This window comes from Lepisosteus platostomus, chromosome 5, assembly GCF_059453375.1.
Source record: "Lepisosteus platostomus isolate fLepPlt1 chromosome 5, fLepPlt1.hap1, whole genome shotgun sequence".
Lineage (NCBI taxonomy): Eukaryota > Metazoa > Chordata > Actinopteri > Semionotiformes > Lepisosteidae > Lepisosteus > Lepisosteus platostomus.
Genome location: NC_142615.1, coordinates 57,833,484 through 57,849,044, shown reverse-complemented (window position 1 = coordinate 57,849,044; position 15,561 = coordinate 57,833,484). Strand labels below are relative to the sequence as shown.

The 15,561-nt window shown below is 44.9% G+C and overlaps 1 protein-coding gene and 1 long non-coding RNA gene across 6 annotated transcripts; one reads left to right on the top strand and one right to left on the bottom strand.

The window, feature by feature from the left end:
- Positions 1 to 764: 764 nt before the first annotated feature.
- Positions 765 to 2,698, top strand: LOC148670199 (C-type mannose receptor 2-like). Its single transcript, XM_088632956.1, has 3 exons — positions 765 to 813; positions 1,125 to 1,502; positions 1,964 to 2,698. Exons 1-3 carry the CDS (start codon positions 765 to 767, stop codon positions 2,461 to 2,463), a joined length of 927 nt encoding a protein of 308 aa, XP_088489082.1. The 3' UTR covers positions 2,464 to 2,698.
- Positions 2,699 to 5,406: 2,708 nt separating this feature from the next.
- On the bottom strand, positions 5,407 to 10,632 carry LOC148670198 (uncharacterized). Of its 5 annotated transcripts, XR_015936995.1 has the most exons (4): positions 9,510 to 10,632; positions 8,722 to 8,993; positions 7,956 to 8,226; positions 5,407 to 7,550 (listed from the first exon to the last, which is right to left on the bottom strand). It is a non-coding gene; the product is annotated as an uncharacterized LOC148670198 (long non-coding RNA). The 5 variants fall into 5 exon arrangements; XR_015936998.1 differs by having other exon boundaries at positions 5,407 to 8,226; positions 10,058 to 10,631; XR_015936994.1 differs by having other exon boundaries at positions 5,407 to 8,226; positions 9,510 to 10,630.
- Between the last annotated feature and the right edge of the window lie 4,929 nt (positions 10,633 to 15,561).

Below are 15,561 nucleotides of genomic sequence, written 5' to 3'. Positions count from 1 at the left end.
TAAGTTCCTGCAGCCACGTCTCGGTGAAACACATGATACTGCATTCACGATACTCCCTCTGTCTTCTCACCAATGCTCCCAGTTCGTCCATCTTGTTCACTAAGGACCGCACATTTCCCATGATGATCGAAGGAAGGTAGGGTTTAAATCTCCTTCTCTTCGCCTTTTGCGTCGCACCAGCCCTACAGCCTCGGCTTCTCCTCCTCAGCTCCTCCGGCACCAATGGCTTCTCTCCAGTGAGTAGAGCCGGACGCGCTAGCGCGATCAGCTGGTCATGCGTGTAGACAATGCCTCTGTAGCTATCGGCATTGCAACCCGATAGAAACAGAGGTCCGAGTATCAGAAAAAACAAGAAAAAGCATGTCAGCTTTCTAGTATCCATCATGTTGTGATCGCAAATCTAGTTGCCGGCAAAGGTATGAAGAAAAAACACTAACACACTAGCATTAACTAACTGAAAGAAACAAAAAGACAACAAAAAGACACAGACCTGCTGTAGCAGGCTGCCACTAACACGGCGCCATCTTAGACTGATTATCATCTGGTCTTGTTGATGCCGTTGCTTTTTGCCAATTAATCGTTCCGCCTGACTTTGATATCAGCGGTGCTCTTGATTATATGATATTCCATCCTCCCACCTGTTCCACCTCATGCAGTTCAGGGTGGTGGGACAGCCAGAGCTTATTCCAGTAAACAGCAGGCACAAGGAGTGGTACTCCATCACACTGGCACTAACTCTCCCAGACGTCAGTGAACATACCAGCATGCCTTTCGACTGGGGAGCAGACTGGAGCACCCTAGAGGAAACCCAGCGTGAGCACAGTGTCGAATATACAAACCAGACCAGAAGCAGAGCTGAACCCAGCGTCCCAACGCTGAGAAACTGCAGTCCTAAAGCCCCTGTGCCACTTCACAGTGCATTGGCAGACCCATTTGAAATCCTCCCCCAGGGAAGACAAAACCACTCAAAACGACAGCCACAAATGTCGGGTTGAGAAGTGCCGGGCCATTCCCCGACCGGATTTGCTTCTCCGACGCGTTGGCACGTCGTGCGCAGGCTTGGCCAGGCATCGCGAGCTGGTCACCCCTGCTCCTAAGCCTCAACCCTGCCTCCTGTGTTTCAGGCCTCTGGGAGTTGGTCTCACCTCACCGCTACCACTTCGTGAGCAAGCGCAGGACGTGGGCGGGGGCTCGGGCGTACTGCAGGGGCCAGTACACGGACATGGCTACCGTGAGTGGGCCAGCCGACCTGGAGCAGCTCCTTGCCACCACCGAGCCGGTCAAGGGCTGCGCCTGGACCGGCCTGTACTATGTCTGGGACCTGTGGCAGTGGTCCCTCGGGGGGGGCTACCTCTACGGCGTGGGGAGGTCTGCTTTTACCAGCTGGCGTGCGGGAGAACCAAACAACTACGGCGGCAAGGAGAACTGCGTGGCGATGGTCGGCGGCGGGTTGTGGGCAGATCGCCCTTGCAGTTTCACGAGCTATTCCGTTTGCTATCAAGGTAAATGGCCCCTGAGTCTTTTACGGCCTTTTACGGTCTTTCTCACGCGACTACTGCATGTGAAGGTGGTGGAGGGAGGGGGGGGCTTGGGAGTACGAGTAATTCCTCCTTATGAAATTCCCCATTGTTCTCGGAATTGAATCCTTTGAGTGGCTCTTGGGCTGATGGGATGGCGGCACCGGGGCCCTGGGTTCAAATCCTGGGGTGGCGAGGTGGAGTTTGCATGTTCTCCCCTTGTGCGTGGGGGTTTCCTCCAGGTGCTCCAGTGTCCTCCCACAGTCCAAAGACGCTCTGGTGAGTGAATTGGCTGCTGGGAATGTTTGGCCCTGGTGTGACTGTATGCGGTGCTTGTGCCTCCGTGCAGTGGACTGGCGTCCCATCCAGGTGGTATCCTGCCTGTTGCTTGCCGAGGCTGCTCCGCGACCCTCAACCCGACTACTGACTGGGGTTCACTTCTTCAGGGGGGGAAGGCGCAGCCGATCAATACTTCCTGGTGGCTGAGGCCAAGAACTGGACAGAAGCCCTGACGTTTTGCAGAGAACATTACACCGACCTGACCCGGGTGAGGAGCCAGAGCGAGAATGAGTTAGTAAGAGTTACGGCCGGAGGCAGGGAGGTCTGGATCGGACTGTTCACCGAGCCCTGGAAGTGGTCCGATGGGGACGTCTCCACTTTCCGCCCCTGGCACGTGGGCGAGCCCAACAATTATGGCGGCATCGAGAGCTGTGGCGCCGTGAATCTTCAGGGGAGTGCGAGAGGCTCCTGGAATGACTATAATTGCAATACCACCTACGCTTTCTTCTGCTACAGTGGTAAGTTATCGCGGTGCCACTTCGACAGCCTTATGGGGGTAACCTTGCGGGGAACGTCGCCTTCACTTTGCTATTCCACGACCGCTTGTCCAGTTCGCACTTGTGGTGGCCCAGAGTCGGTCCCAGGGTGCACTGGGTGCAGTGGTTAGCATTGCTGCCTCGTAGTGCCTGAGCTCTGGGTTCAGTATCTGGGCTGTTGTCTGCATGGAGTTTGAATGTTCTCCTTGTCTTTGCGTGGGTTTTCTCCTGCAGTACGAAGACATGCTGGTAGGTTTTGAATCGGCTCCTGGGAAAATGAGCTGTGGTGTGTGCCCTGTGACGGACTGGCATTACTGCCAGGGTTAACCCTGCCTTGCACCTGTTGCTTGCTGGGATAGACTCTGGAGCCACCTTCAGAGCACCAGTCTTTTGTAATATTGTAAGTGATGTTTTGACGTCCTTGACCATATAACTGTCCCTCAGACCAGGCAGGGTGAATCACTTAATGCTACTTCAGAATGGGGTTTGCCTCTTTTTTTGTCTTCTATGCTGTTTTCATCCTTTCCTCCACAGGGAAGAGAGTGGTGCTGAGAGTAAGGATATTAATGGACTCGGAAGTGAATCCTAATGACCCAGATGTTAAAGAGTGGCTTCTGGTCCAGGTATAGGAAATCGACTACTAGATTGTGTCAGTGTGCATAGGTGGCTTGCGATATTCCAGGCTCCTCGTAAAGAAGAAACTAAGCAAATCATACTGTTGGAGCTGCAGTAGACAAAAAAGATCATCCAGTCAATGCTATGCATAATGAGCCACACATTGCTTTGTTATACAGAAATCAGAAATACACTCAATCATAATGGTTGTCACACATTGCACGCAGTGGGTTCCTACCAATATGAATCATTATTGGGGATTTTCTTTGGTTAAAAAGCAGCATTTTAGGAATTCAGGAAACAATCAGATGAATATAAAGGGATAGTGTACTTATTATTGTAGTGTTACCTCACCTGGCTGGGGAAATCATTTGTGAAGAATGAGCCAGGGAGGCAGTTGCAAGGGTCAAGATAGGATGGAGGGAGGGGAGCAAGAGAAGATTAGCGCAGAACTGTGGACAGACTGGGAGTATTTATAAACTGGGGAGTGGAAGTGATTAATAAACACAATACAAAACAAACAGAAGAAATTACTATTATCTTCCTTTTGGCATTTTGAATTAAGGGAGCATATGAATAGGCCCAAAAGTGCAGGGTAGAGTTATAGAGTTAATAAGGGCTTTAAACTAGAATATAAGAGAGAGAATACTGGAGATCATAGTTGCAGTTATATCGAAGCGCTGACCTTTCCCTTGCTGGCTTTGTTTATTTTATCATGCCTGCTCACGTTGGATTGCTCAAAGACCCTTCCGAGTAACCACAGCAACCGACGTGGCCACCTGTCAGTCACCTGGTTGCCGTGACAGTGCAATTGGGTGGAAGATCAGTTCCACCTGCTCACAGTCAGCCCTCCGCTCGCTCAGTGTTAGGGAGTTCAGGCTTGAGCCTTGGTGTTCCTTAGTCAAGTTTTCCTTGATTCTTTGACCCCATTTCCCTCGACCTTGCTCTTGGATTGCCCTTGTGTTTGCTCCTTGGCGTCGAAGATTTCTCGCCTCGACCTCGTCTCTTAGCTGCTTCGCTTGGGTATCTATCGGCTCCGGGCTTTGCTTGCTTTCGACGTCACCTATCTGGCTGCCTCCCTGCTTCGTTCTGCAACTTTGAATCCCACTACGTCCCACGTTTTCCAGAGCACTCACTCCAGCTGCCACCTCCCACTACAGACCACTATCACCCACCACAGGCGCTGTCTGCTGCTGCTTCCCTGTTTCGCCCAGCGATCGCGTCCTCCCTGCCGCGACAAGACCGCGGCTCTCGTTCAGGAAGACGTACCGGGCCCTGATTTCTGACCCGGGCTGCTGTGGTACTGTCCCCTCCACAGGTGACGAGAGAGCTGTCCAGGCACACCGAGCTGGGCAACACCAGCCTGCGCTGGGGCCAGGAGGACAACGGCGTGGTGTTCTCGAAAGACAAGGAGGAAGATGGTGAGATGCTTAAGCAGCACAGCCTTGGCGACGCGCATTCTGAACGCCAGGAACTTCATCGGTGATGTCTTTGCTCCACAGGGCAGTGCCACCCTATGGGAGACTGAGTGTCGGAGGATCAGTCTGCACAGGATTCCTCTGTGAAACACTGGCGACTGGCCACTGGCAACAGACCGACGTCTAAGAATAATGCAAGCTTCAAATACCGTAGCATTTATATTAAGGTTCAATATATATGGATATAGTATAATATTTTCTCTATGAGTGGTTCTCTGTTTAAACATCAAGGTCTGGTCTCAGTACAGTGAAAATGCATTGAGAGTTGTTTAATGAATATATATATATATTATCACATTTAAATGTAGTAGTAGTATTCAGGTCCAAGGAAATACTTTTTGAGAATTGTTTGCTTTGGCAATCACTGGTGTATTTTTCCTCTCACGTATGTTTGGAAGGGAACATTCGATCAGCCTTACTGGGCAACTTGACTTTCTGACCAGCTGCTCAAAAGTTGGATTTCAAAAGTTTTAAGGAGAATAAAAATGGTTGGTTAGTTGATGGTTGATGACATTGAAACCACAGATCAGAACAGGTGGACTTACAGTAAGTGGAATATGATTAAACGTCAGATTTTCAATTTTGACAGTTTAGAGACTAACAATAGACTAAACAGATTATGAACATCTATTCTACACAGGGGGACGTAGTGGGATCTTTGTAAATTATTCCATGTATTATAAGTACATGTGTACAGAACAAACACTGAGCTCTAATAAGCTGAATTGTCTATTGGTATCATTAACGTTTCATATGTTCTTAAGTAATTTGATTTGTTATAAATAATAATAATTGCTTACACTTATATAGCGCTTTTGTGGACTCTCCACTCAAAGCTCTTTACAGGTTAATGGGGATCCCCTCCACCCCCTTGTGAGCAGGGTGACAGCTGATCCACTGTGAGAGCGGAGGGAGTGTCTCCCTCTACTGCACGGACACCGGAATTCCAGGATTAAGCCGCACTTCCTTAGTGACCGTTGCTATGCACGACTTTCGTTTTTTTTTATTGCAACAGCAAAAATTTATACCGTACAAACAAGAGTACATATAACATATAACACCAATAACACCGTCAGGGGCTACATACTGTAATACAATTGCACTTGACCAAAAAAAAGACTAAACAAGGTAAAAAAAAGATAAGGTCCACACAACTCTCACATTCTTACATTTAGAAATACTGTATTGTAGATAACGCCCTCATGCCTATTTTAAACTTTTCAAACATGTGTCTCAGACCATTTCATTTAATCAATATAAGAAAGTGTAGTATTAATGATTTAAAAGGAACATACTTCAAGGAACTTCTTGAAGGAGACATACTGTATATATCTGTGCATACTCAGGGTTATAGTGCTACTTAATCACGCTGGCATGTATGGAATAAATAGTGGATTATAGTGACCATGCAGCTTGGTGTCGGTCACCAGAGTAATTAAACATAGCAGTAATTGCCTTTGCTCCTAACAAGGCTGTCAAGAAAGGATCGAGGCTGTCAGGGTTGTATAAATCTTGAATATACCTGCTCAATATCTGGAACTGCAGTCGACTTTCATGAGCGTAAGACATCATCCAAACTAGGTACTGTGTAATCATCGTGGTCGTAGCTCCTCTGTCATCCAATGGAAGCACAAGGCACCCGCGTTCAAGTCTTTTGTGAGATCATGTGCATGCATCCAGGATGGATAGTGGTGTACCCTGCTAGTCCAATAAGGGACACACACACACGGAAGAATATGCAGACTCCACCCCGACAGCACTCTGGGTCTGGAATTGAACCCGGGGCCTCTGCAGTACGAGGCAGCCAAGCAAAACCACTGAGCCACAGAGCTGTCCCCCAGGTACTCCATATATATCAAATAAGGAGTCTCAGAGGCTCCTTAACACAATTCTAGCTCCTTAACCTGAAGCACTGGACAATAATGAGACAGGCCAATTTCTATAAAATAAAATAAAAAGCAAACTCGAACTAAATCTCTTCCTACAAAGTGGATGTCCAAAAGCAAACAGAGTTTTAAAAAATGCATCTAGGACTACAACACCATGCTTTGACACCCCCAGGGTGGTAGAAACATTCACCACATAATTACTCTGTAATCAGACTTCCTGCGGTTTCAATGTGAAATATACATCTTTCAGCTCAAACGTGTTCTTGCTCTGTGGTGTTGTCATTGGAAGCTTATTAATATTCGTGTCCAGCATTCATGTTCCATGCGCCTGAAGTGTGTTGCCATCTTAAACAGCTTAATAATAAAAATTAATAATAATCCCTTACATTTATATAGTGCTTTTCTGGACACTCCACTCAAAGCACTTTACAGGTTAATGGGGATCCCCTCCAGCCCCACCTGGATGATGCTCCAGTCCGCTCAGCACACAGCAGCTCTCAGTGGGAAGGAGAGCAGAGGGATGAAGCCAGTTCAGAGATGGGGATAATTAGGAGGCTGTGACTGGTAAAGACCAGGGGGGGATTAGACCAGGACACTGGGGAAACACCCCTACTCTTTTCGAGAAACACCCTGGGATTGTTGATGACCACAGAGAGTCAGGACCTCGGTTTTACGTCTCATCCGAAGGACGGCGCCTGTTTACAGTCTAGTGTCCCCATCACTATACTGGGGCATTAGGACCCACACAGACTGCAGGGTGAGCGCCCCCTGCTGGCCACACTAACACCTCTCCCAGCAGTACCTCAGCTTTCCCAGGAGGTCTCCCATCCAAGTACTGACCAGTTGCGAGTTGCAGGGTGATATGGCTACTGGCTATCCAGCCTGCGTACTTCAAAAATCTTAAAATCTTTTTTAAAAATCTGCGGCCGGCAGAGGAATCCTACTCCTTTGGGCCCCTGAGCAAGGCCCTTAACCCCAACTGCTCCAGGGGTGCTGTACAATGGCTGACCCTGCACTTTGACCCCCAGCTTCTCTCCCTGTCTGTGTGTCTCATGGAGAGCAAGCTGGGGTCTGTGAAAAGACTTTGTGAAGACAGTGGTAAAAATGGCACACAGCACAGCTTCTTCTGGTGCAAGATGACTACAGCCCCTGCTGCCATCACACACAGAAGTGCCAGAATCACCCTGACATGCAGTCTGGAATCCAGGTGGATAGAGTTCAGACATGCGGCATAATCTGCTATAGAGACAAGAAAAGTTTCAGACGTTACCTGCTGCATAACAAAAATAATGTGACTCTGTTATCACCCTAGTGTGTGATACAGTATAATACACACTGATCTGCTCCAGACTCACCTGTGTGTGATACAGTATAATACACACTGATCTGCTCCAGACTCACCCCAGTGTGTGATACAGTATAATACACACTGATCTGCTCCAGACTCACCCGTGTGTGATATAGTATAATACACACTGATCTGCTCCTGTATCACCCCTGTATGTGATACAGTATAATACACACTGATCTGCTCCAGACTCACCCCTGTATGTGATACAGTATAATACACACTGATCTGCTCCACTCTCACCCCCGTGTGTGATATAGTATAACACACACTGATCTGCTCCAGACACTTACCCCAGCTCAGCGTGACGCTGTGGTTGGAGCTGTGATGAGTGACAGTACAGCTGTATTCCTCGATCTTACTCTCTCAGATCTCCACACTCTTCCTCAGCTGTCTCCATTGGGTCTGAGCCCACTGGACCACACGTCCTCTCCCTCGGTCTCTCCAGGCCTGGACAAACTGACCTCTATGACTCTAGGACTGAAGCCCCGGTGACCAGACAGGACAGGGAACAGCTCTGTGTGTCTCCCAGATGCTCGGAAGAGACAAACACCTGAGGAGAGACTGAGAGGGAGACCGGAAGCAATGTTAACACACTGAGAATTAGTGTGGACACTGTGCAAGGTGAGGCGACATCGCTGCACAGACAAAATATTGTGTGGCTCCTTTCTGCAAACCTTTACAACCAAAACATGTCAGTATTAGACAATTATACAAATCAAACACATTTTCTCTTTGTCTGTTCCTCAGGCTAAGAAAGGAGATCACAGTAGAACTGGAGCACTGCAGACACGTCCTATTCACACAGGATCACACAAGCTTCACATTCACACAGACACAGACACACACTCACACACGAGCCAATTTCCCATAAGCCAATTTACCCACCAGCAAGTGGGAGGAAACCCACACAAACATGAGGTGAACATGCAAACTCCACACAGACAGCACCCCAGAAACTGCACTGTGCCACCCACTCCTCTGCACATGGGGGAACTTCTTGTGTAGAGCTTCTAGGTGCATTTGTCTCATATTGTATCTGATATCTCTCTGTCTCACCTTTGTGTGGTTTTTGTGTTTCTTTCTGTACTGCAGGAATCTCTTCAGTGTTTCCATACAGTCAGTCTCCAGGAAGAATCTGGTATACTGGTTTTTAATCTTGTTCTGGTTCCAGTCCCTTTGAGTGCCCTCTGCCTCCAGGGAACTTGCTCTCCAGGTCATGTTGTCCACCTCAAAGGACAGGAAGTCTTGTCCATTGAAGCTGTAGTGATCCAACAGAGCCACACTCCCATCATCCTCCAGTCTACAGCCTTGCCACCTCTGGAGCGCATCTGGAGAGAGAGACCGAGGACACTGACACAGACAGAGAGACCAGGGACAGTGACACACACAGAGAGACCAAGGACAGTGACACACACACAAAGAGACCGGGGACAGTGACATCCATTTTCTAACAGCTGTATCCAGTCCAGGGTCACAGGGGGGAGCTGGAGTCTATCCCAGCAAGCAACAGGCACAAGGCAGGGTTCACCCTGGACAGGGCACCAGTCCATCACAGGACACACACACACCCTGGACGGGGCACCAGTCCATCACAGGACACACACATATACACACACACCAAGAAGTCAATTAACCCCCCAGCCTGTCTCTGGACTGGGAGGAAACTGGAGCACCAGGAGGAAACCCCCACAAACACAGTTCAGAACTCCACACAGACAGCACCCCAGGTTCTGAACTGATCCCAGGGCAGGAATAACAACCACTGAGCCTCCCCCAGACATCTATACCTTTTATTTGTACGGAAAGTATTATATATAGAGACATGTAAATATCACTTCTCGAACCTGTTGTTTCCAGCTTCCTGTAAAGTCGTGTGGAAAGTTATTTATTTCTGATACGAAGTAGGAGTGAAACTCCGAAGTAATGAAGACAGAAGTCGGTTCAACGACAAAAGGAGTCAGGCGCCTCTGAAGTCCGCCTACGCGTCAGAAACTGGTGCGCGTTTATGCCCTGGGCCGTTGTCATTGTTTTATTCGGTTATGCAGTTTAAAATATTTTTAAGTTAAAGAGAGCTCTCTACTTCCGTCTCTGAACAGGTTTACGATGATGATACACGCGTTTCCTTGTTCTCTGACTGGCCATGCGGCGGCCATGTGACGAGGAAACGGGAGAGAGCAGGACGAAAATGAAAGAGAGAGAGAGACGGTGGAAATGTGACAGTTAAAATAAACTGCCAGAAGAGAATAACCGTCTCCGTCCCGTCCCTCTCCCTGCAGGCGGAGTGTTTAGTCACCGCCGACCTCTCGTACCCTACAGCAGTTAGTGAACAGGGCACTAGGTACTACTGAGCTTCCGTCCGGACTAAGCCCGGAGAGGACGGCGGTTCACTCACCCGTGGGGCAGCCCGGACCCGGATTCCCGTCTCGGGTTTGACAGCCCGTCTCCTGCGGAGCCGGAGCGGACTGGCGACGCGTACACCGGCCAGGCAGCAGTTTAATCGGAGGTTGTAATCGTGGGGGGGGAATTTAACCTTACGAGAGTTTCTTCTGTTACATTTTTTTTTTCTGTTAGGGAAATTCATATTACAGGATAATGTAAATTTACTATGTAAGGCGTTTAAAGGTCGAGGAGAGGTTGGGAAAGCCCCTGAAACCCAGCGCTGGAAACGTTGTCCGTCTCCACTAGGTATAGAATGCGCTCTTTACACGTCATTCACAGGCGTCACGTTACTCGGGCAACGGAGGTACGCTTATCCTCGGTGGGCAAGTTGATGTAATTCAGTAAAGCTGGAAAAGATACTCAGACACGTTAATTTATCACCTGCATATATTAACAAAGTTATTTTAGATGGACTTGCAGAACTATACTGTAGCTGCGTCGGCATGCGTAGGCTGCAAAGGAACAAGTAAAAGGTTATTCCATGCCTTCTTCAGTTGTTAGAAAGACAGGGCAGTATGCAAAGATAATTTTCTTTTTATCTTTGCTTACTGCAGTTTATCTTTGATGACAACATCAAAGACATTAAGGAATTCTTACAGCTAACAGCTCCACATCAACTTCCTTTTATAACTAACCTCATCAGATCTCTCAACTCCCAACTCTTCCAGTTTCTCACTTCAGAGAACGATAAAAAACTCAATCATCCTCTACAGAGAAAAACCATCAACACCCCTACCACCTCCACCAATCCTAACCTTGTTGTTACTGTACCCTCTGACCTTTCCCTTTCACCCCTTTGCATCCTCAGCTAACATATTTTAATATTACAACACAATTACAATAGATTGTACAGTATTTACAGTTTAAAATTAAGGTAAATATGTCAAAATATCAAAATCCAACTGCACAGTGCTAACAAAACAATGCTTGTCAAGTTCTCAAACAAATCTGCATTGTATTTTTAAAATATTTCAGCAGAGGATGTGACGGGAGTATAAATGACGATTCGACGATCATTTTTCTTGGGTGAATATGGTTTTCTGGGGAGTTGCGATGTTGGGCATTATTGGACATTTTTGACACGTGTTGAACAATCGCATTTCCTACAAATATTAAAATGGCTGTGATTTAGCTGAGAAATCCAATCGACCGATGCGAAAACAATGTTTACATCGCAAAAGAAACCCGACCCTGGGTGGACTTGAACCACCAACCTTTTGGATAACAGCCGAACACACTAACCGATTGTGCCACAGAGACTGACTGGTGGAATATTTTCTCGAATCAAAAAAAAAATATCTTACCGTTCTTTTTGCCAGCCGGTAATATTTCTTCTGCACTGATAACCAAAAACTGAATTTCATGTTTCGCAAGCTGTGTGAATTTAATCAAAAACAAGTTTTCCAGAAAGGAAATGAACACATGCATTTAACGAAGTCAAGCCCTTTGTGATTGCCCAAAATGGTACGTTCTGTACTACAAGATAAGAAGAAATACACAGCTGGGATTTGAGCATAGGTTCTTTTGTTTAATTGAGAAGCGCTTTAACCAACTAAGCTACGGTGACGGGATGACTGTCACCTTTTACAGCTACTTGGACACACTGCTCTGAGACATCTGCGTTCAGAAAGTGTTGAACCTGCTCTCAGAGCAAATTGCCTCTTTTACATACAGTAGCAGCCCCGACACTAAGAAACGAAGAGAAATGGCTTTTATTGGGCATTTTTCATGTCCAATGCGTTTGACATTTCCCAAGGGCGACAGAGTTCTTTTGCAACACTATTTCTTCTTCTTTTTTCTTTCTATACGCTTTGATAAAAAACGAGAAATCATGCAAGGGAAAAATGTCTTTTTTTCATAGAGAAAACGTGTACCAGGAAATGTTGTGTTGAGAAGAAGTGATTTAACATGATACGTGACCTAATTTATCGGAGCGAATGCTCACCCAGCAAGGTCTGGAGAAGTTGGAGAGTCTGGTGGATGTGATAATTATACGGTGTTGTGGAAGAAAACAGTCTTTCTTTGAATTCTCAATCAATTGGAATTTCAGTGCGGAACATAAAGCCTTTGTCTGATTTAAAGAGATTATATTTTAAAACTCATAAAAAATCAGAAAACACACGTTTCTCACTTTGAAATTTTAGACGGGGCGGTATATTACTAGTAGCAACGCTGAGCACACTATTGGGGAATTCAGGTTATGTGAAATACCAGCAGTTTAATAAATAACGCATCTGATGTTGGATCATAAGATTGTAGGTTTGACTTCTACCTGGCTCATGTAAATTTTATTCAAGCTCCTCAGTAATAGATGTCTATTATGTAATGAACCGCACCTGAAAGCAAACATTGGGTCTGTTTCCTTTGTTTTCCAGCATGAAATAGCAAATCGTTACAAAAAGTACCTGCTAATGTCCAATAGCGTTTTTTTTTTTCAAATTACATTTTCAGGCTTCAGACACTTTTTAATAAAACAAAAGTGTCCAGAAACTCCCTAACTTTCAGGTTTGCTTGAACCTGTATTAAAAGAAATTATTTGAAACTTCCGGGATTCCATTCTCTGATGTAGCTGTCTCTAAAGACGGATGTGATGTTTCGCAGATGTGAACTGTGCCTTCTCTCTTGTGTTCAAGGGTATTCGCTGTGGGAGATCCTAACTGTATGTCCAGTAGGGCTCTATTTTGTTTAGATTATCTATGTGGTGTACAGATAGAACTCAACTACATGGTGTGAATTCCGTGTTCAGGACGAGCAGAACCTGAAAAACTAAAAGCAGACCTCAACATAATTTGAACACACAGCCTTCTGATGTGGAGTCAGACATGCTACCTTTGTGCCACAAGGTCACAGCTCTCAGCTGTTTTGAATTCCCCAAAGGAGACAAATCAGCTTCACAAAAAATTCTCCTGTGAAGAGCGCCGCTCTTCCGAAGAGAGTCTCTTCATCTCAGATTATATTTTATTCTTCCTGCGCAGCTCTTGTGCAGGTGTTGTTCTTGATAACAGATCCAGGAACACTGACTGTTTTTCTATTTTTTTTTAATTAAGTACCCCATGGTGCAACGGTAGCATGTCTGACTCTAAATCCCGAAGTTAATTTTCAAAGTATATCGGAGTCAACTGATACTGATCAGGTTCTGCTGCTGCTGAACCCGCAGTCTTCACCTTAAAGTTTAATTCCCCAAGCCTTATATGTCCATCCCTTCTTGTCAAAACTCATATTTTCACAGGGTACCCTTCAGAAATCGCAGTATAGAATGAAAAACTCCAGTAGATCTCGGCCGCTGTTGGTGATTTTCCTTTAAAAATAAATGAATCTCTGGAAATTTTACGGAGTGTATTACTTTCACTGAGACCGAGGAGTGTTAAGATGTACATGAGTCTTTGTGGCTCGGTTGTTAACCAAAAGGGTGGTTTTATGTTTCACACTAAATTGAGATCTTGAAACCAAAATAGTTAGAAATATGGAACACAACCGTTGTTCCCCAAGAAGGAAAGCTGTTTTGTACTGACGTCACTCCTTTTTATGTAACCCAGATTGTGAAGACAACTCTGCCCTATCAAAGGAAAATGTTACACAAAAGTTGGAAAGCACACTCTGAACCCATCTGTATATTTGATTCCCGTGATCCGTTCAAAGCTGCTTAGTACTTTGCAAGCAAATCAAATCATTTCAGGGAAGAAACTCAGTTTAATGAACTACTTTTGTATTTTCACTCATTGATTTTGATCTTTGTATTCTCTTCGCATTCTCAGCAATAATATTTCAAAATTACAGTTCGGATTTATTGGAAAACTTCACAAGCATTATGAGATTAGGACTGTACAATTGTTTTTTAATATCTTGGTATATTTACCTTCATTTTAATATAGATATAACCATAAATGTTGTTAAGCATATTGTACTTTTGTCGTACTTTTTAAAACATTTTAGCTGAGGACACACGGCGACTATTATACAGTACCTTGTGATACATGCAAGACATCTGTAAACGAAGATGTAATTACAATAAAATTGGCAATTCACAGAAAACCACAATTTGTATAATATTATTCCTCTAAATCAATGATCAATTGAAGGATTTGAAGAAACTATCAAAGAAACAGCAGCAATAGCAGATGATTTTGGTTTTGAACCCATCTTTACACCTCAATAATCCATTTGTCCTCGAAAAAAGAAAAGACAGGGATATTTTGAGTCTCATAATTATCCTCTTCTTGATCCAAAAAAAGCGTTTATTGCTTCTGTACTTTTTTGGATTTTCTTACGAAGATCTCACGAAGTATTGCCAGGATCTATATTTAGTGTTCGGTAGCGATAACACTGCTGATATTGATTGAGTAAAAATCTGTGATGTATTGACAGCTTTATCTGAAGCGAGAAATCCTCGAACACCGCTTATGAAGTGTTGGGATTCATACCAAGAAATACCTTTTGTTTTCCCACCCAAAATGCTACTATTGCATTACACATTATGCAAACATTACCAGTTTTAGTAGCTTCTGGGCGCGATTTTCCAAAACTGAAACTAATTACAAATTATTTAAGATGAACCATGTCCAAAAATTGTAAATCAGGACTAATATAATATCAAGTGAAATTACTACAGAAGAAAAGGTTTAACTGAAATATGAATAAGACTATGCAAGCCTACAAAATAGAATAATTCAATTTATATAACTTATTCTTTTCTTATTTGAGAAATGGGCTCACATACCGGAAGACACTAACGTTTCTCTTCGTTAGAATATGTGAATAACAGTTTAACCCCAAATGTCTGTAATTGTGATTCTGTTAAAATTCAAAAAAGCATCTATCAATAGTAAGAAATTATTAAGAAAGGAAGAAATTGTGTTATTTCATAAACTGTAAGACATGAAGACATTTACAGGTTATATCCTTTGCTTTGTCTTTTAACACAAGCGTTCAGGATCCAAGCCCATGTTCGGATGGTTGTGTTTCTCTTGTAATCATCAAATGTCATTGTTTTGTCCGTCAGTTCTTTCTCGAGTTGTACCATGGATATTTTATACCATCAACACTTTTCATGCTCTTTTGCATTTTCCTTCACATACGGAAAAAAACTCAAGGCGTTCTTGTCACTGTGCTACACAGTACAGGACACGCAGTGAGGAATTCGCGCAGCTTTCAGCTCAGTGCGGAATCCAGAGGGAGGACTCGCTCGGTGAATGATCTCTCAGGAAATCCCGGGTGAGGTTTTTCTGCAACAGCCACGACAAGTGTGAAGACGTTCTCTGGATTTCCTGAATGTGACTTTAAATTAGTTCACATTCTTTGGTAGTTAACAGAACTAAATGCTTTGGAGGTACATCTAAAACTGCAGAGAACACTGTAGCACTTCGAGTTTAATTGTGTAAACCTGGCTCTCTATGAACACGAGCAAAGAGTTCTCACTCGACAGAAGACTGCGATGTGAGCACAGTAACATAAAGCACT